Source organism: the organism of the source record quoted next, unplaced genomic scaffold (genome assembly GCF_019419815.1).
Source record: "Pyrus x bretschneideri cultivar Hongxiangsu unplaced genomic scaffold, Pyrus_bretschneideri_v1 Contig19, whole genome shotgun sequence".
In the NCBI taxonomy this organism is placed as follows: domain Eukaryota; kingdom Viridiplantae; phylum Streptophyta; class Magnoliopsida; order Rosales; family Rosaceae; genus Pyrus; species Pyrus x bretschneideri.
Window position 1 is genome coordinate 5204441 of NW_025999490.1, and position 20098 is coordinate 5224538.

Here is a 20098-nt window from a genome sequence, read left to right on the forward strand (position 1 = left end):
CATTTACACCTTAAAATTTCAATTAGCTTCCTTATTTCTTACTAAAAGAATCTAAATAGGTTTTGTCGGTACATCCAACCCCATATTTATTTTTTTTAATTAAATTTATTAATAACATATAAGGATATGTCCATTTATACTTAAAAAATACAATTGTAGCATCCTTATTATAATTTCTTACTAAAAGAATCTTAGTAGGTTGTGTCGGTACAGCCAACCCCATATTAATTGTATAAATATGGCGTTATCTGTCTGTATTCCCCCACTTTCGCATTAAAAACTTCCGCCACACTCAAAATCCCTCCTCACTCTCTTTAGAGCTCTTGGATCAGAGATCCCAATGGATTGGAAACGCAGGAGCTCACTCTTTGTTCTGCTCTTTGTTATCTCGTGTATTTTCAATGTGATTGATGCTCTGAACTTGAAGAATAGTACTCACCAAGCAGAATACGGTCGGTTCCTCCTTGCCAATGGCGTTGCTACTACACCTCCAATGGGGTAAGACATCAAGTTTTCAAAGTTTTAGGTGAAAAGGAATTGCCTTTTTTTTCAATTTGGTAAGCTAACTTTTGGAAATTCGACGCAGTTGGAACAGTTGGAATCACTTCCAATGCAATATAAATGAAGCCACAGTGAAGACCACTGGTAAAGTACTTTCAGATTATGCTTCATTTGTACAGTTGCAGTACTTGCTTTGGTAATATGAACATCTTACCCATAACCAATTGACAATAACTGAAGAAACCCAAATAATTTGAACTACTTTTGCTAGACTTCCATATTTCCTTCAAGGCTTCAACGCTTCTTGCGACTTCAGTCATGATGCACCATTTTGCGTTGTGTTACATTGATATAAGCAAATGCATGATCTGGTCTTTGCTAGCCATCTCATAACACTATGTTTCTAGTAGTTACTAGTAGCCAAATTGGGAATCCAAGCTCTCTGTATTTCGGCATTAATCGTTGCGATTTTGTTTGATTTTTTTACCATATATCAGCGGATGCTCTTGTTTCAACTGGCTTGGCAGCACTCGGATACAAATATGTCAATATAGGTCAGCATCCTCACGTCATTTGCTTGGTTAATTTGGTTCTGAATGAGCTTTTTTCTTGTTATATATTGATGAGAACTAAAAAAGCAGATGATTGTTGGGCTGAAAGAAACAGAGACAGTAGTGGTAACCTAATTGCAAAATCGTCAACTTTTCCATCTGGAATCAAGGCCCTTGCTGATTATGTTCACGCAAAGGGTTTACAACTCGGCATATACTCTGATGCTGGGTAAAAAATTATCTCCGAAAATTTTGTTTATCTGAAATAGCACTCGATGTCTCATTTCTCATCTTTCCGCTTTTTTTAGTTATTATACTTGCAGCAACACAATGCCAGGCTCACTTGGGCACGAAGAGCAAGACGCAAGAACCTTTGCTGAATGGGTTTGTGTCTGATACTTTTCTGCGTTTACATGTATGGTTTGCTAAGATGAGTAGTTTGTTTTGTCTTCTAGTTTAGACGAAACATCAACACAACTAATTTTATAGAGACGATGAACTTGAGCTGATACGGCATTTGGCTGTAGGGTGTCGATTATTTGAAGTACGATAACTGCTACAATGATGGTTCTAAACCTCAAATCAGATATCCTATAATGAGTTCTGCATTGCGAAAGGCTGGAAGGCCAATCCTGTACTCCATATGCGAATGGCAAGTCACTTGTAATTCATGAAATCATTATATATACTTCTTCAAATAATACTCTGTTTGCATCACTAGAAAGTTAGAAACTGTTTGGCTTTGACAAACAAAACTTTGATAGAGAAATATGTTCTTAAAGGGGACAAGAGGATCCTGCGAAATGGGCTGGTCAGTATGGCAATGTGTGGAGAACTACGGGAGACATTAGGGACACTTGGGAAAGGTTCGATCGAAAGTTCCTTTCTTTTTTCAATATCTCAAGCTGAATCCTGACATGACAGAGAATTCTAACCTTGAAACATTATGTTAGTTTGTTTTGAATTAATCTAATTTATGTTACGATTTCAGCATCACGTCGATTGCAGATCAAAACAACATTTGGAAGACATATGCAGGCCCTGGCAAGTGGAACGGTAAACTTTTATGCTTTTTACTGTCTTGTTTTCTTATCTTTGTTAAACAAAATTGTTTGGATGGTTATTTGAATTTTAATGTAATCGTAACAGATCCTGACATGTTGGAAGTGGGAAATGGAGGGATGAGTGTAGAGGAGTACCGATCTCATTTTAGCATTTGGGCAGTCATGAAAGTATGTACTCTCCACACTTTCCATACAAATTTCAGTTCGTTGGTTTGACTATATTTATCGCTGATCCCAAATCTATATTTGCAACAGGCTCCTTTACTTATCGGATGTGACATCCCATCTGCGAGCAAGGAAACTCTTCAGATTCTTGGAAATAAAGAGGTTATTGATGTTAATCAGGATCCACTCGGAGTTCAAGCGGGGAAACTGCGATCCAAAGATAACCTAGAAGTACGTTGCAGTGGCAAATGCTGCCCTTCTCCTTCACTTCAGCAATTTATTTTAGATTACTGATTAATCATGCTTGTGCTGCAAGGCATGTGATGCATTTCAATTTGATGCAGGTGTGGGCAGGACCATTATCAAATAAAAGAGTGGTGGTAGTGTTGTGGAATAGAGGCGGGTCATTAGCTCCTATAACTGTGACATGGAAGGAAGTTGGACTCTCGCCAAATACATCTGTTACAGTCAGAGACTTATGGGCGGTATGACTAACACAATAAAAAAAATTGACTTTCTAGTATCATGCTTTAATGTCGTATAAATAGATGAACTATATCTTAGTCCTCACTGATAGAAAACCATAATGTCATTTGTTTGCAGCACTCATTTGTTTCAAGGAGCATGCTTACTGGGCTGACTGCAAATGTTGCTCCTCATGGTTGTAAGATGTATGTCCTGACTCCTTAATTAGTCAAATATGAAGATGACTCAATAGTCCATACCATATGGGACTAATATCTGCAATTCTTATAAACTAAATACATAAATATCTGTTGAGTTGAATGGTTTGACTTAAGATATTTTATTTAATAAATTGAATGAGAAATCATAGGATTGCTTGTATGAATTTCTCCATTGCTCCTTCCACAAACCTTACCCAATTTTAAAGAAAAATAATATCATATGTTGGAAAATAAGCGCAATTCGTATCATCTGTCTTATTAATTTGAAATGTGAAAGCATTTTGAAAGAAGTAAAGATTACGTTCTAAAATGAAATTTCTCAATATGTTGTTTATTTGAGCCACTTTGATCCAATCATAAGGCCTGCTAAAGGTAATGCATAAAAAATAATAAAATAATAGCTTTATGGCTGCCGCATGAGATATCAGTTTAGGAGTTCATTCTATTGATCATCTAGTGACTAAAGATTCGATATCATCCACCATTGATTTTCGTATCAAGGTTGACATTAAAACATTAAAAATCGTCTTCATTCATTCTTTATATCTTTAATATCAAATTCAAATGTGAGTGACTATTTCTAATCGATTTAAAGGACAAGTTGAGTGAAAATGACTTGCTAAAGACAAACTGGAATTGGAGACTTCTTTCCGGAAACATTATTCATTAAGCCTTAAGTTAATCCGAACTTTGAAGTCGGACCAAAAATGATTAATAATTGTTTGAACTTGCAGCCATAATGTTTTAGATACTATCTGACCTTCGAGTATATATGTTCATGTGCATGTTTACACAATTTTGCACCATGATCTAATGAAGTGTGATGGGTCGCAGATTTTAAGCCACAAAACACCATGTTGTAATACACATGATAATGGCAGGGCAGCTGCCATATGATTATAATTTTAATTAGGAAAAGAAAAACCTCGATGTGTCACGGACATCTGGCCCAACCCACTTGTTGTTAATTACCTAATCAAACAAAGCCGAAAGGTAAATTTTTCGTTGATGACTGTTTATGAAGCACTTATGTTATGAAGCGGTTTAAGTTTTTCACTATTTTTATTAGATATTTAAATAAATATTTTTAGAAAGCGCTTCTTAGCCTATAAACGGTTTAAGTTTCTCATTCAAAAATATAGTGATTTTTTAGCTCTTCCAAAAAGCATTCCAATTAACACACTAGTACGTATTTAAAAATCGGATTATCTGACTACATCTGAGAAAGTGTATCATCATCGTGCATATCAACTCTATGGTTGACCCTGAATAAGCTTTTAATTAAACATCAGATAATGATGAAATTAATTCCACATGCCCCAATCATAGGCTGATCACCGATCACTAAGATAGAGCTTATATTATGTATGCCACATGGCTATTAACAATTTTAAATACATCTCATCAGCAAAGTTTGGATTTTGTGATGCACAAAGCATCCCAAGTCACAGATCAATGCGATATGGGCAGAAGCAAAACTGCAAAAATATATAAAGCTACAGAAGCAAAGCAAATGACCTCATTTTTTTTGTCTAATTTGTGGATAGTGATGGATGGTTTGGTTATTCAAAGCAAATTGACAGGAAAAAATAACATGGACCGTTCATATAGTCAAAGTCCATGCTTGCATGATTAGGCCTAAATATTGATTCCACGAAGTAGAAATGCACGTCGTCCATGTGCTGACATGTAGAAATTAAAGTAATAATATAACCAAATGAGCCAAGAGATGATTGCTTTTTAATTACCTATATGGAAATTAGAAAATAACATTCAACTGAATCTTCTAGCTATAGCTAGGCCGTGTTATTATGTGTTAAATGGATACATTGTTCTAGTGATCAAGAAATTAGATTAGTTAGTTTCTTATAAATAAAAAAAGAAATGAGATTGATCAGTTTTTTTTAGATTGAAAATTTGATCACTCAATACATATTTCTTCTTAAACTTATCATACCTAGTCGTATTTCAAATAAGTGAACATATTATCTGTGTGATTATGAATTCATTGAAGGTTGAATAAAGTTTGTCGCTGTGTTAATTACAAGTCAATCACGTAGATACATTTAGTCCAATATCCTAGTGGATAGAGTGTTGAGTTTTTGTTTATGTGTTTCGGGTTCAAAACTCTATCTCGCCCTAATTATTATATAGTTTCAAACTCTCCTCCTTCCTCTCATAATAGTTAAAAAAAAAAAAAATCAATCACATAGGCAAGCAATAATCTCAAGAATAATGATATCCACACACTCATTACCTTTCACACTCTGTTAATTTACGTCATGCGATACTCTTCAATTTATTCAATCCACCAAAAATCAAAAATTAAGAAAAGTGTATCGAAATTAAAAAGAATTTGTGGATAACACCACCCTAAACTCAATCACCTGGTAAACAAAAGTAAAAGACAAGAGCAAGAGGTAGGTGTAATTTTCTCTTACGTTTTCAGTTTATCAACAAACTAAGAAAATGGAATCTACACCATACACACGTGCAGACTGACTCTATCTCTCTCTCTCTCTTACACACACATAAAATCTGTTATTTGGAGGGAGTGTTTGGCCGTTCGACAAGAAAAGCATGACATGAAAGGCGTACAGGCAGTTCCAAACCTCCGACCCACAAAACATGCCCCTCCCCCATTTCGTTTCTCCCTCACATCACCCGCCTTTACATATTCGTGGTCCCCACCCCTCATTTCCTTCCACGTGTCTCCAAATCCTTGCGTAACAAATCCACGTGTCGACGGATCACCGGTGCCGCTTGTGTCTTTTATATTAGTACCTAACCGCCACACTCCCTCAACCCCATTCCCATTCCTAGTATCCAGCCCCCACTGCCAACCCTCAAACCCTCTCTAATTCTTCATCAATTCATATTTGTATTCTTCTTTTCTCTCAAAAATTAATCATTTGTAAAGAGGGAGTAGTTTTGATGGAGAGCACAGATTCATCATCGGGTTCACCGCACCCGCAGCTCCCACCGGGGTTCCGCTTCCACCCGACGGACGAAGAACTGGTGGTCCATTACCTCAAGAAAAAGGCCGCCTCCATCCCGCTTCCGGTCACCATCATCGCAGAGGTAGACTTGTACAAGTTTGATCCATGGGAACTACCAAGTACGTTTTTTGCTTTTGTCTACTAGATACACAACCATGTCCAACTGACCTAATTCGCGTTTATATTTCAATTTTTGGGAAAATTTTGATTTTGGTTTTGGTGATATAGGTAAGGCAACATTTGGGGAGCAAGAGTGGTATTTTTTCACTCCAAGGGACCGGAAGTACCCGAATGGGGCACGGCCAAACAGGGCAGCAACTTCAGGATATTGGAAGGCAACCGGGACCGATAAGCCTATTCTAACATCAATCGGAAACCACAACGTCGGTGTGAAAAAAGCTCTTGTTTTCTATGGAGGGAAGCCCCCAAAAGGGATTAAAACCAATTGGATTATGCATGAGTATCGCCTTATCAACAACACCACAACCGCCAATATGAGTTTTAGTACCACTAAGCCTTCTGATGCAGCGAACAAGAAAGCCTCCCTAAGGGTATGTGTTTTTTTTGTACAACATATATATTTGACATATACCTGTAGCACAAGACGGATTGACTGAAAGTGTACGGCATATCGTGTTATCAAACACGGTCCATGGATAGCACTTTTTTTTTCCTTCTACAAAGATATTTCAGCCTTCTTCTACTGTCATCGTGTGATTCACCATAGTCAATAATCGAAACTAAAACGTATCGTATGGGATTCATCTATGAATAGCACTCACTCGGGCCATCCTGTGCCACATATATCTTGCGCTCATTTTTTTTTTTTTTAATGATTGTATGATCTATTAATTGGTTTATTTATTTAATTTTTTTTTTTAAATAATGTATTGTTGGTCATGTTATTGTTGTAGCTTGATGATTGGGTTTTGTGCCGGGTTTATAAGAAAAACAATGCGCAAAGGCCTACGATGTCTATGGAGGGTGATCATTTTCTTCACAAGGCCGAGGACTCTAATAGTTCTATGGAAGAGGGTATGTTTCTCCACCCATCAATATTGCCAACTCAAAAACCGCCGCCGTTCCCGCCACCACTGTCATCAAAGCTGCCAACTACAAATTACACGGCGTTGCTTGAAAGCGATTATCACGAGAGCTTTTTCGAGGGCATACTATCGTCAAGCGATCATCAACAAGGCTCTCATTCTCATCATCATGACCATGATCATGATCAGTTTGGAGCCATATCAACTTCAAGCTCAAAAACCAGCATACCCTTGAAACGTCAACTTTCATCGCCATTTTGGAACGACGTGGGATCGATAGGGTCTGCTGCTGCCGCTACTACTACTTCATCGAGCAAAAGGTTTCAAGCTGATCTCAACAGTGAAAACAACTCATTTGTTTCCATGCTGAATCAGATGCCACAGGGTACGGCGCCGTTCTACCCTAATCCTGCACTTCTTGGTTCACTAGGAGATGAGGTTTTGCGCCCACAGTTTCAACTCCCAAGCATGAACTGGAATTCATAGTTTGGTTTTGGATGGTGGGTTTAAGATGCAGAATCAGAATTGTTGGATTTTAACCAGCGACGATATACGGGTAACGTTTCATATATTTTTATCTTATTTTGATTTTGTTGAAAAACATGTAATTTAATTTTTAGTTTAGTGTCACTCTCAACTTATATATATACTTGTTACATAGGCAGTGTAAAATCTGTTATACGTAGATATTATTGGAAATTTTTTTATTTTGATGCATGGTTTATCCAACACTAATTTGTATTAGGTGTGAATTACTATGTAGAAACCTTGATGTGCCATATCTGCAATTATCGTAAGAGACTTCTAGCCATCATCGCCATTCCTTAAGCCACATGAGATGTTTCTCAATTATGAATAAACCCATCTGAGATGTTGTTTACATTTATGTGCACTTCCATTAATATACCGTGAAAATTTTCAAATTTACAGAACAACCCGTAGTCAGTTCGATTTGTTTTAGGGATCTTGAGCAAAACATATATTTACATCAAGAGGTAAAAGATTTGAGTTGAGTCACATAATGGAAAGATTTTTTAGTGTGACCGGCACACGAGATGATACATCACATATCACTATATAAATGGTGGGATATGTGTGGTAAAAAGTTAATAACTTAAAAATAAAATAATAACATAAAAAATAAAATTTCTCATCATTTACATAAAAACATGTGATGTACCATCCGTGTTTTCATGATAATAAAAAATTTCTCCACATAATGAGGCAACTACAATAATTTAGTATCGAAATATCTATTTACGGAAATCAAACTTAAAACATGCCACTAATAAATAAATAAATACTACTAAATTGTAATGATGAGTGGAATCTTGAAAGCCAAAAACCTTCAATTAAAAGCCAGACTTTTTGGCTGTTTTGCATTGTTTTTTTATAATACTTTTTCACTTAAAAAAAAAAATCTTCTGTAGAGTAATGACGTTATCTCTAATTATGGAAAGGGATCCTTTCTGAATACCTTCCTCCTGATCCACTAAATTCGAGGATCTATATTATTGAAATTTGATTTAACGGCTCAAACAGGAGCCTACTTTAAAAGTTGTAATAACTTTGTTGGATTAAATTTCAATGGTCCGAATCCCTAGACTTGGTGTATTAGGAGGAAGGGATCCAAAGAGGATCCCTTTCCTCTAATTACAAAGGTAAAAGTTAAAAATTATAAAGTTATTTTGACTCTAAATGCATATAAAATCCAATTTAACGTTTAATTTTCAATGCATATGGAGTTAATTACTTTTAGAAGTAAAATATAACATTCGTATCTTTTAAAGGTGGGGTTTCACCTTTAACTCTAGAGTTATAGCCAAATCACTATGATTTTACATATAGCACCAAAGTTGAATATGATACCAACTTTTGACTCTTAACTTTTGTCGGTGCATTAGAGATCGCCTTAGCTAGCATGCAGCAAACTACACACGAGGCTTCTTTGTTTCTTTAGTATTATAGTCTTCAATACTCTTTCTTTTGACTAGCTAGGGTTAGCTATCGGCTACCACAGCCTTCTTTTAATTTCTTTAGTGGTCTCCAAAATCTCTTTTAACATGAAGGAATAATTCATCTATAACTAAAAGATATGATTTTATACTTTTCACCAAAACAAAAGGGATATCATTTCATATATTTTTGGAATATTGATGTAAACTCACATCATTGTATGCTGTTATACTTTTATAAAACTTAAACACTTTATCAATAAGAGTTTTAATTATGTAATGGGGTGCGACTCGACGCTATTCATGATGTTTTCTTCCACGATCGAGTTGTATTTGATTCTAAAGTTTAATGCAATCGTTTATGCTTAAAAAAAACAACAATTTATCGATAAATTTTTCAGTGTGTCCGAAACACGAGACGGAACACCACGTGTCATTATATAATTAAAGAGACACTTGAAAACAATACACTTTCTTCTAATTGTATAATAACAAAGAATTATGCTTCGTGTTGCGGAAAGACTGAAAAGTCTCTCCAATCTATCAATAGGATTAATTAATTAATTAATTAATTAGTATTGGCACAAAAATTTTGGAGACTTCATAAGACATATTAGAGAAATGCTAAACAGACTATTTCAAAAGTGAAATTTTTTATGAATTCTCTGACACCTCATAGTATAACATTAATTATCGTATCAACATTATAAAATATTGTACAAAAAATATAAGGTTGCTAAGAGACCGTGGAGAGTCCCTTAGCATTTCTGAACATATTATATGGACACAAATCATAATATGGGAAAAAAACAAAAAACAAAAAAAGACTCAGTGTGATTATTGATAGCCAAGTGGTTCAAATCTAACTTTTATATAGGAAACAAAGCCTAATTAAATAATATATTAAGATATGGAAAATTAGGAGAGAATCAGTGAGGTCAGAAAATTTTAGTTGTGACGGGAACACGAATGATACATCACATGTTAGTGTTTTTATGCAAGTGGTGGAAAATTTTAATTTTTAAGTTATTAACCTTTTAACACACATAACCTACCATTTATATAGAGATACGTATTGTACCATCTCGTGTAACGATTACATTAAAAAATCTCTTTAGCGAGGCCAATATTTTCCACGAAATGACGCATGATTATTCTTTGTCGCTATCAGCTGTTGATTTCAAGATGAGATTTTGGGTTTGAAATGTCAATATGGCAAACATTGGCATTTGATTACACGATAGAATGTTTCATCCTAGCTAATTTTTTCTAGAATTGTAGCACATTATGTATCGCCCTGGCATTGGCTTATCTCAAAAGCACTCCCACCTAATTATCGCGTTTTCGTGATTGATTTCAATTCAAAGCGTACGTGTCATTCGCCTATTCACCCTAAATCCTGATTGTACGTCCAATAAACGAACAATATAGGGTCTCAAGTTCGTCAGATTCTTGTAGGGCATAACAGATAAAGGGTGGTGAAATATATGGAGCTGAATAGGATCACATACGGTGGGGTTTTTTATTTTATTTTTTATTTTTTATTTTATTTTATTTTATTTTTGTTTTGGTGAGAAGTGTCTCTCAACTTATGTAGGGTTGAATTTCTTCAAATTCATTGTACAAAAAGTACGATTTTTTTTATGTAGAATTTTGTAAGGATGAGATATTTGTATTTTGTACATGATCCATGGAATAACTTTCGCTATAAGAAGACATCATATCTCCGTTACTATCTAATTAAACAAGCTTTGTAAGTAATCATTTTCCTTAGTTAAGAAAGATGACAAATTATATTTATAAAGAAAGATCCAAATAATTAGTCCTCCTTTTTTTGGAATAGATATCAAAACCGGGCACGAAAGTCGTCTGTGGATAAAGCTTTTCTTGTTGGAATTAATCCTTCTATATGTACGTTGAACTTCACCAAAACCCTGTATAGGCGTATCACAATCATCTCAAACATTGAAAAGGCGATATTATCTTTCACCAGGAGATATTTTCGTTTCCCTTAGTCACAATCAATGTTATAAATCGATGCCTCGGCCCATGGTCGCTCTTTCATTTGTGCACCGACTGTGTAGCTTAAAATTGTACAAAAACCATAAAAGACTTGTAGTTCAAGTGATTAAGAGCATTTAATTATTCTTGAACTTGAAGTCTTGCGTTTAACTCCCTCTGCCTCCCATATTGCATGTATCAAAAGAAACTATGCAAAATGAAATTACCCTTGAGCCATTCCTGTAAGCTTAATGAGAGTTGCATACTTGTTTAGCACGTGCATGAGGGATTGAGATCATAAGAGTTTATGTATGACAATACTTGTTGGTTATTAAGGAATGTATAAAGACTAAAATATAACCTAAAGAAGTCACAGTGCAATTGGTGTCAACCATTCTAATATGGATGATTTGGATATTAGTGACAAGGGTTATCAAAATTGATAACTTTGATAAGGATTACATGACAGGAAGTATCCTTATCAAAGACCACTATTTACATTGTAAATAAAGAGTTCCTACTCTCGCAAAAAAAAAAAAAGGGCAAACAGGAAAGATCGAGCCCCATTGAAGAACCTTTATTTTCTACATGACTTCACAAGGTTAGTGGTTAATTGGATATGTTGAGTTCTTTTGTTTCCGCTATATTTAAACTTACAATTCCATGACGGTAGCATAATTTCCATTGAGCCCAATCAAACAAAACTAGTAATTGCAAGATAAGTTCTTTCAAACTCACCAACAGGTACTACGGAAAATTAGGTACCAAGGCATGAGAATGATATTTAAAGGGTGTATTTTGCATTCGAGGTTTTGTATTCAATACTCGTAATTTCTTGAGACGTAGTGCCTTCTTTTACATAAGAAATATTTGAAGGGTTTACCCCTCTTGATGTGTTAACTAACATTTTTTTTATTCTCTATTTCGGCTATGGTCTTCAACTACATGTAGCCAAGCAATATATAGTTGGTATAGTACTAAGAGCAAAAATCTTTTTGAGCCCTACACAGATCCATATAGGATTTTCTTGGTTAATTATCAGCATTACTGACTTTACTATAGTTATACTCGAGCAGTTGGGAGAGGATCGCCGAGGAGAAAAGACGTGAATAAAGCCAGTGAGTTGCTTGGTTTGAAGCAGGGAACTGCATGCCCAGCTCCTCTAAATGTTGCAAATGTAAGACCTTCATATTCTTGAAACCATCCACTAACCTGCAATATATGTCACAATCCCAGTTTAATTTGGTAAAGTTTAATTAATAGCGAAAGAAAAAAGTTAAAATATCGTCATAGTTTTAAATTTTAATTATTTATGCCAACTTCAATTATTAAGGCTATCTAATTAATTAACTAATTACCTGCTTCTCGTGGTACCAAGGCCTCCATGCCTTAGTAATAGGCAATCCTAGAGCACTTAAGCTGTATCTTGTGGAAAGCACTGGAACTCTTCCATCTGTGTCTCCGCTGAGCCATCCGAAAAAGAAAAACATGAGCCAGGTTTTATAGTTTTCATCATATGTTATCTAATGAAAGATGTTAAGGCAGGGAACATCTACCTGTACACCCATATTCTAAGTCCTGCTGCAATGAGTTTCTTGTATATAGGAAGAACGGAAGGCTTCGAATATGCCCAGTCCTCAAATATTTTTTCGCTGCAACCAAAATAGTTGAAGAACATGTTCTCAGCAAGTTGGTATTTCTTGAATATACACACCTTAGAGATAAATAACCTTGGAAAACATGCTAAAATGAATTATAACTGCTACTTTCAGAAAACAATGAGAGGGAGGCAACGGTAATCACTTGCAGATGGTCCAGTTCTTGAGCCGGACACCATCACTAACATGGAGGGCCTTTTGCACATCTGGTCTGTTATAAAAGGTTTTTGAATATCCATCGAGACATGGATCGTAGCCACCCATAATCCTTGGCATCTGATAAGAACAAATCATGAACTTTAACTAAATGTGCCTAAAACATATGTTGAACCAAAAATTCGTATGCATGTTCTAGTGAAACAAGTTGATATGTGTATCGCTGTATAATTAAGGACATAATTTATCTGTATATCGCTGTCCTGATTTATAAAATAAATTTAATAAATGTTTACTCACCATCGTAGATGTGCGTTTCATCATGACCTGCATCGAACCATCAGTTGAGCTTGCCGTATCACCAATGCAGACCGAGGTGTAAAGGCTGTAAATATCTATCTCCTTGTACTGTTTTAGCACTTCATCCACAGCAAGAGTACAATCCTTGTTACTCCAAGTATCATTTCTGTCGAAATCACAGCTTTCGCGTATTATCTTGTGAGTTTCGTCTGATATCACAGCATGACTCCAAGCATAATCTACCAGACCTCTCCAGTCATCAGCATCAGATGTTTCAGGATTACCCAACTGTACATCAAACACAAGAAATTTAAATAACTTAATTTTTTTTTAATTTGATATCTAAACGGAGCTGGATCCTTTTTATTGTTTCCCAAATGACCATACCAGGATACCCTTGAGATCAATATGAAGGGAAGGATCATTGTTCTTGTCATATATGAGCTCGGCGAGCTCTGGAACATACTTTCCTGTTAACCAAAAAAAAAAACAGAGAGAAGAATGAGGGTATACAAAGGAAGTTCAGTTGCAGCACATGATCAAAAGGGTGAGGAACTGAGAGTGACATACCTGCATAACTCTCCCCAGAAATGTAGAAGGTCCTTGTTCTGTATGTTGGGAACTTGAGATACCACTTATGCAAGAAGTTATACGCGTCATTCGCTGAATTAAATAATCCAAGGAACAAAATAAAAACAAATCAGAAAACCAGATTAAAATCTTCTAATAGTCATTAGACTCATATTAGGTCAAAATATATAAATTCGTACGTTTGGAAATTAAATATAAACCGTAATACTTGTTTATTATTGCAAGTATAGTAATACCGTTGGCTAGGGAAATACATAGCAAACAATTTCTGAAGTAATTAACTGACCTGTAAACTCATCGCCGAGATTATCATAGTCACTAGTTGTATTAGAATATGAAAAGCCAACCCCAACTGGAGATTCCAAGAATAACATATTGGCCTCTGCGTCATACGCATGCAAATTTTAGGGGGCACAGTTATAGAAAAGCAAATGAGATGTTTAAGCGTAAAACATATTATAGAATCTTAGGTACAATCATTGATATATCCCCTTCTTTCTATTTCTCCCATCATATGACTAGGTCACTTAATGCGAGAGATAAAACGAGAAGATATAAAACCAGTTGGATGGTAAAATTCTCCATAAAGTAAGGCAGAACCTTGGAAGCAACCAATGATTTTTCCCCCTAACTGTTTCCAGTCACATGATAAGAGAGACTGAAAAAGAAAGATGAACAACTAATTGCATAGCAGGACGGAGTTTTAGGCGCAACCATGCCTTGATATATAATCTTCTTTTTGTTTCTTGTAACGTATTGTTTGATAATGAAATTAATTTGAAAGTACCGAATACCTTTATTCCATGAGTAGTTATTAGATTTAATTCCACTTCCATCAGTGTCCACTATGAATGGACCAATCTCTTGGGTTGCTCCATATCCCACAGAAGAGCACCCAGGACCTGAAACATAAAGAATCTTGTCACCTCAGCATATAACATATGAAGCAAAAAGTTGTAGATGCGGATTGTGAATCATTGAAAACTCTTTGGATGAGTTGGAAAGGACAAAGGGATGACCTCCACTAAAGCAAGTACAATAGGAGAGTTAACCACCCGATAATCTAATACAAATTTTATGTAATTTTTTATTAACACAAAATTAGAATGTTTAATATATATATATAGCATGAGGAACTGTCTAAAGATTAGGAAACATGAAGATATCAAGGAACCTGTACTTTGCTTCCTCCTCCACACATGCAAGATTATGTATTTGGAATATAGATAATTGCATATATACTTAGTCAAAAGATGGATATATATATATATATATGTAGCATGGAATCTATCTATAACACTAAAAACATAATTGCAAGTTGATCGATTAATAATTTCCCCTGATATAAGATGATTAGGTTTAAAATCCTGAAACAAGTTGATCATTTATAAAAATTTTCCTCAGGCGTAATCAAATTAATTAAGTGGTTTCAGTCAGATATCACCATGATTAAGGCACTGATCATATATAATAGACAGTTTTGACAGTGCTCACCTCCATTAAGCCACAACACAAGAGGCTTTCCGTCTGGGTTGGAGGCAGCCTCATAAAACCAGTAAAAAAGAGCCCTCCCATTTGTTTCGTTCACGGTCACATAGCCAGCGTAGTGCTTGAAGTCTGCAGCAGGCTGGCCGGGTAAGTTGGTCACAAGGTCCTGAGTCCCCAATGAGTTGTTGTTCAGTTTCTCAGTACTAGCCCTTTTCGTTCTACCCGAAACAGGCTCCACAAACAGCAGTGCAACGAGAGCCAAAACAAAGAAAGCCGTCGCTTTTGATACAATATTCATATTGTACTGTTGTATATATGGAAGTACAAAACACAAACTATAGCTTAGCAAGAGAGTCAGAGACAGCTACCATAAAACAAAGATGAAACATAAGCAAATCCAGATGTTTCTATTTATAATAAACCATTCGAGGATGATAACAAAATTGAAAGGAAAAAAAAAGGAAAAAAGAAAAAGAAAGTAGATTTGGAAGACTAGTCTTACGTGGCAATGTAATTATTTTTATTTCGTTGACGAATTTGGCGTTGGCATCTGACGTGGGTTAATTAGGTAAGCTCATGGTACTAGGGTATTCATGCAGGAGAAAGTGTGATAAGTGGTACGTCCATTCTCGTGTGTGGGTTAGTGATGACTGATGAACAATCTAAAGGATGCGTTTGTTTGACATCGCTAAAAGTTGGTTTGGTATTGTTGTGTTTTGAAAAGAAAAAAAAAATTATTTTTGTTGTGCTGTGAGAATAAGCTCATTTTTGCTGCTTTACGTTTTTTAGCTTTTTTTCACTCAAAATTGTGAAAATAAGTTGTTTTTAAGTGTTTACCAAACATTTTTTTGAGCTCAACATTTTTTGATACCAATTTTTTATAAAAGTACCTCAGTATCAAACCAGTAATAAGTCTCACTTGGACTGAATTAGATTAAAAACTAGTGAAGTTCCATGTTTGTTATTGGAAGGGACTAGTTGTAATGGGCTTAGCTACGCCGACTACCGACTTCGCTAAACGGTCTTAGCTAGTCCTCCCGCAAACCATGGGACTGCTAAGACCACGTCTCTCGCGTCCTCGTCCTCTTTCTCGCGTCCTTTATCTCCGACTGACAACTCATATCACGTCCTCGTCATCTTCGGCTCATCAATTTGCAGAGATGGCCAACTCGATCATCAGCCACGGCAGCTGCAAAACAAAAACCAAATTGCAGCTGCAGAGAGCTCCGACTGTGGTGAAACCCCCCGAGGAAGATCCTGCTCTGGCCGCATTCGATTTACCTTCAAGCTCGCCCAGGCCGACGCCGGCCAGGGGGTTTTCTTCCCTATCCTCTCTCAATTTCCAGTCCGTGTTTTCTCTGCTGATTTGGGTCAGGATATGATTGTGTTTATTCGATCTTCAGTTTGGTGGTTGGATGCTTTTTGCTCAATGTTTTGGATCGAGTAATTGAACTGAGTACTAATCAAATTCATATCAGCCCACTTTGCACGTTCAATTGGGATACTGATTTCCACCATTGTTTTGTTGAGAGAGAGAGAGCGAGCGAGAGAGAGAGAGAGAGAGAGGGAGAGAGAGAGCGCTTTAGAGGGTTTTGAGATTTGGAGGGGTTGTGATTAATTCTTCTGAAACTAGAATGATCCATGAGCTGGGCACTTGGAAAAGGCAATAGCCATGGCAGGCAGTCGGTGAGATGAGGAATGTGGTTGGGAATTGTTTTTTATTTTTTAAGGTGAATTAGAAAATGACAACAAATTTGGGTAAATTTTATCAACTGATACAATTTTTGATGGCGTGGTATTCAACATTATTTTGGCATTAGATTTCTTTAGTTAAAAAAAAAAAAAAATCAATTTTCCACTTATTTATATTATCCTACTTCTTAGTCCAATATTGCGACAAACATTTCACTAAGCTCTAATTTGCTACTGGAAGCTTTTTTATGGTTGGTAAACATTGAGTTTTAGCTTTTTTTCACAATTTTGGGTGAAAAAAAGCCAAAAACACAAAGCTGCAAAACCCAGCTTTGAAAAATTAGTTTTTTTCATATATGTTTTACTCAAAAGTTTATCAAACACTATAATACTGTTTTTTTTTTCAAAAGCACTTTTACAAAAAAGTTTACCAAATACTCTGCTTTATTTCACTAGCCGTTTATTCTCACAACACAGCAAAAATAGTTTTTTTTTTTCAAAGCACAGCAATACCAAACCAGCCCTAAGTCAGTCTAGCTTAGTCTATTCTAAGTCAATCCAACTCAGTCCCTAAAGCTAGTCCAGTCCAAATATGAAGAAATTTAAGATTACTAAGGAATTTAAAAATGACGGAAATTGAAATGACGAGATTTTATTTTCTAGAATTTGTAAATTTTCTTGTTTGGCTAACCTAAAAGAACAATGGAATTGAATATGGAATTTGTTATTTTTAAACTCTCAATCATAGAAATTGAGAAATGACACCTATTTACATGGAATTTGAACTTGGAATTGGAGGTCCCAATCTCCAAGTTTTTTTCCACGCGGAAATTCTAAATTTCTATGTTTATGAATCCAAACAAAGAAATTAGGTGCATGTCAATTTATAAATTCTGACTTTTATCAAAATTCCAAGTTTATTTTCTTCATCCAAACATAGTGTAAGTGAATGAGTTCAAAACAATACACATATTTAATTCCGAAGCCTAATACGACGATTTCAAACGTAGATGTGACGAATTTACTTCAGTGATGTTGTGTGGTCACCTAATTAATAGATAAATTCAGACATTCAACTCAAAACTAATAACCAATACAATGAATAACTAAGGAAGGTAAAAATAATAAATATACAAGGCATGTTATTAATTTATATTCTCATGAATCTCAACAATAAATCTTTATCGGTTTTTTATTGGATGACTTGACAAGTAATTAACTTTTGACTAGTCATCTTGGATTTGCATATATCATGTAATAATTGAAATTTGTTTGGCAAATAACTTTACATTGTGGAAGGATTCAGCTCTTCCACAGCAACTAGCACGACGAGTCCAAGAACACAAGGAAAGAACTACCCAGTAAATTAAAGGTCAATACATTTTTAGCATTTTCTTATCCGCGAAGAGTCAATTAGGTATTGCAGTTAATGGTATATTTCTAATATAAAATTATCAATCTATAGGATTAGAGCAGATATAGAGGGAGATCAATCAGCAGCAGGGCCGGCTATGAGGGTGGCCCAAGTAGACGCCTGCCTAGGGCCCCCACTTCGGAAGGGCCTCCAAAAAATATTTCTATCCTGTAATTAACATATAAATACAAAAAAAAGTAAGAAATATCATATTTCATTTGTTAGTGCAGTGGAAATGTTGGCTTCATTTTTCTTTGGGGTGTTGAGTTTGAAACATGAAGTTGCTTTTCAGTCACTTGATTTTTCTTGTTTTTCAAATTTATTGTCAATCCATCTGTCCAAATGCATATAAAGTTATAAAACTCAAGTCTCTTTGCAATCTTTTTTCTTTCAACTTCTCATTTTCTCAATTTCTATCGAATGTTCAAACAAACTTCTCATTCTCTCCATTTCTATTGAATGTTTAAACCAACTATCATATGGTCTTAAAGATTATACTTTAAGGTAATCAAAACTTTGAATTTATATTTTTCTTTTCAATAACTTTTTATTCAATGGATTATTTTAATATTCAATTCGATAATGTGATGTTGATTTTAGAAGAAAAAAAACACAAGAGAAACAATTGGCGTTGAATTTATTATACTCGTCAATCAAGTTTTATTGTTATTTACTCTCTTAATTAACAAGTTTTATTGTTCTTCACTCTCAATCTTAAACTCTTGACTGCAAACATTTAGTACATTTGTGTCCAAAAACGTGAATCATGTAATGTTTAAATAATGTTTGTATATTTATCTTCTTTTGATATTAATTTTTAATGATATTTGATTTGAAAATAGAACTTTTTATGTATTTAGCAAATTTTTTTTTGTACAAATCAATATACAAGGAACCGGAAGTTAAAGAATTTTAAGGCCCCACTTTGAAGGCTCGCCTAGGCCCCCAAATTCTCAACGCCGGCCCTGATCAGCAGTACTATGAAAAACCAGTGGTATTAGGCTTAGCTAGCATTACGTGGAAAACTAGTTATTAAAACAGGATGGGAGTAGCACTAGAGTCCCATGGTAAGTACTAACCAAATCTAGGGAATCATTATCCTTAACTAAAGGTACATCGTTGTGACGCCGAAGCGACTGTTACAGAGTCTAATACCGATAATCGCCACATGTTCATGTTCATGATTGAATAAGGATAAACCAGGTCGACAGCGCTGGTGGTGATCTCTTGGTGCATATATGATATATATCTGATAGATCATGGATCATGTTCTTGCCAGTCAATGATTATATCACAAAGTGGAAAAGCCATTGTGGTATATATTCCAAATTGGTGGTGTTCTCTGAAATAAAATAGAAAAGGGCAAACAACTGATCTCAAGAATCTCATCATCACAAAGTAGAAAGACGGAGCTTTGTGGCGAACCTTGTGCGTAATGACTCGTGAATCTGGGGAAGGCAAAGTGGCGAAAAGGAATGAAAGAAACAACCAATTAAGCAAGTGGGGTTGAACAATGACTTGATTCCAACTTTATTAGTTGAAAATTGAGATGGAAATCATCTCTTAAATATTCAATTTGCAATCTAATTTTATCTTTAATTTGTTAAATCCTTGTGTAAAACATCTATACTTTAGAACAAACCTTAGTGGCTAATTTTCATGTTCACTCAGTAGGACTCGAGATGTTTCAGGAAGTTTATCTTTACTACAAATCCGATATTATGACAGAAGATTAGTAGTGAAAAGTGTAAACACAAATCTATTTAAAAGCAATATTATTCTCAGTCCCAGCGGTGCGTCATCTCTTTCGGCACCAGAAAATACATCTCTG

General features: G+C 35.3%; 3 protein-coding genes across 3 annotated transcripts; 2 read left to right on the forward strand and 1 right to left on the reverse strand.

The window, feature by feature from the left end:
• Window positions 1-251: 251 nt before the first annotated feature.
• Window positions 252-3127, forward strand: LOC125467819 (alpha-galactosidase-like). The gene is made up of 12 exons (XM_009335439.2): window positions 252-498; window positions 587-645; window positions 999-1055; window positions 1143-1281; window positions 1361-1436; window positions 1580-1704; window positions 1835-1918; window positions 2044-2108; window positions 2202-2284; window positions 2372-2512; window positions 2626-2766; window positions 2885-3127. The coding sequence occupies exons 1-12, from the start codon at window positions 341-343 to the stop codon at window positions 2969-2971; spliced, it is 1215 nt and encodes a 404-aa protein (XP_009333714.1). The 5' UTR covers window positions 252-340; the 3' UTR covers window positions 2972-3127.
• Window positions 3128-5612: 2485 nt separating this feature from the next.
• LOC103967817 (NAC transcription factor 25) lies at window positions 5613-7729 on the forward strand. The gene is made up of 3 exons (XM_009381159.3): window positions 5613-6085; window positions 6195-6517; window positions 6881-7729. The coding sequence occupies exons 1-3, from the start codon at window positions 5902-5904 to the stop codon at window positions 7496-7498; spliced, it is 1125 nt and encodes a 374-aa protein (XP_009379434.2). The 5' UTR covers window positions 5613-5901; the 3' UTR covers window positions 7499-7729.
• Window positions 7730-11746: 4017 nt separating this feature from the next.
• On the reverse strand, window positions 11747-15542 carry LOC103967901 (serine carboxypeptidase-like 31). The gene is made up of 10 exons (XM_009381263.3): window positions 15168-15542; window positions 14468-14575; window positions 13960-14055; window positions 13653-13745; window positions 13470-13552; window positions 13083-13370; window positions 12772-12902; window positions 12525-12620; window positions 12327-12432; window positions 11747-12180 (listed from the first exon to the last, which is right to left on the reverse strand). Exons 1-10 carry the CDS (start codon window positions 15457-15459, stop codon window positions 12031-12033), a joined length of 1443 nt encoding a protein of 480 aa, XP_009379538.1. The 5' UTR covers window positions 15460-15542; the 3' UTR covers window positions 11747-12030.
• Between the last annotated feature and the right edge of the window lie 4556 nt (window positions 15543-20098).

Coding starts and splice junctions, on each gene's coding strand:
- LOC125467819 (XM_009335439.2), top strand. CDS start 341: ATGGATTGGAAACGCAGGAGCTCACTCTTTGTTCTGCTCTTTGTTATC. Junction 1,919..2,043: donor ATTAGGGACACTTGGGAAAG/GTTCGATCGAAA, acceptor TTACGATTTCAG/CATCACGTCGATTGCAGATC. Junction 2,109..2,201: donor AGGCCCTGGCAAGTGGAACG/GTAAACTTTTAT, acceptor TAATCGTAACAG/ATCCTGACATGTTGGAAGTG.
- LOC103967817 (XM_009381159.3), top strand. CDS start 5,902: ATGGAGAGCACAGATTCATCATCGGGTTCACCGCACCCGCAGCTCCCA. Junction 6,086..6,194: donor TGATCCATGGGAACTACCAA/GTACGTTTTTTG, acceptor TTGGTGATATAG/GTAAGGCAACATTTGGGGAG. Junction 6,518..6,880: donor ACAAGAAAGCCTCCCTAAGG/GTATGTGTTTTT, acceptor TTATTGTTGTAG/CTTGATGATTGGGTTTTGTG.
- LOC103967901 (XM_009381263.3), bottom strand. CDS start 15,459: ATGAATATTGTATCAAAAGCGACGGCTTTCTTTGTTTTGGCTCTCGTT. Junction 14,576..15,167: donor TGTGTTGTGGCTTAATGGAG/GTGAGCACTGTC, acceptor TTTATGTTTCAG/GTCCTGGGTGCTCTTCTGTG. Junction 14,056..14,467: donor TAACTACTCATGGAATAAAG/GTATTCGGTACT, acceptor CGTATGACGCAG/AGGCCAATATGTTATTCTTG.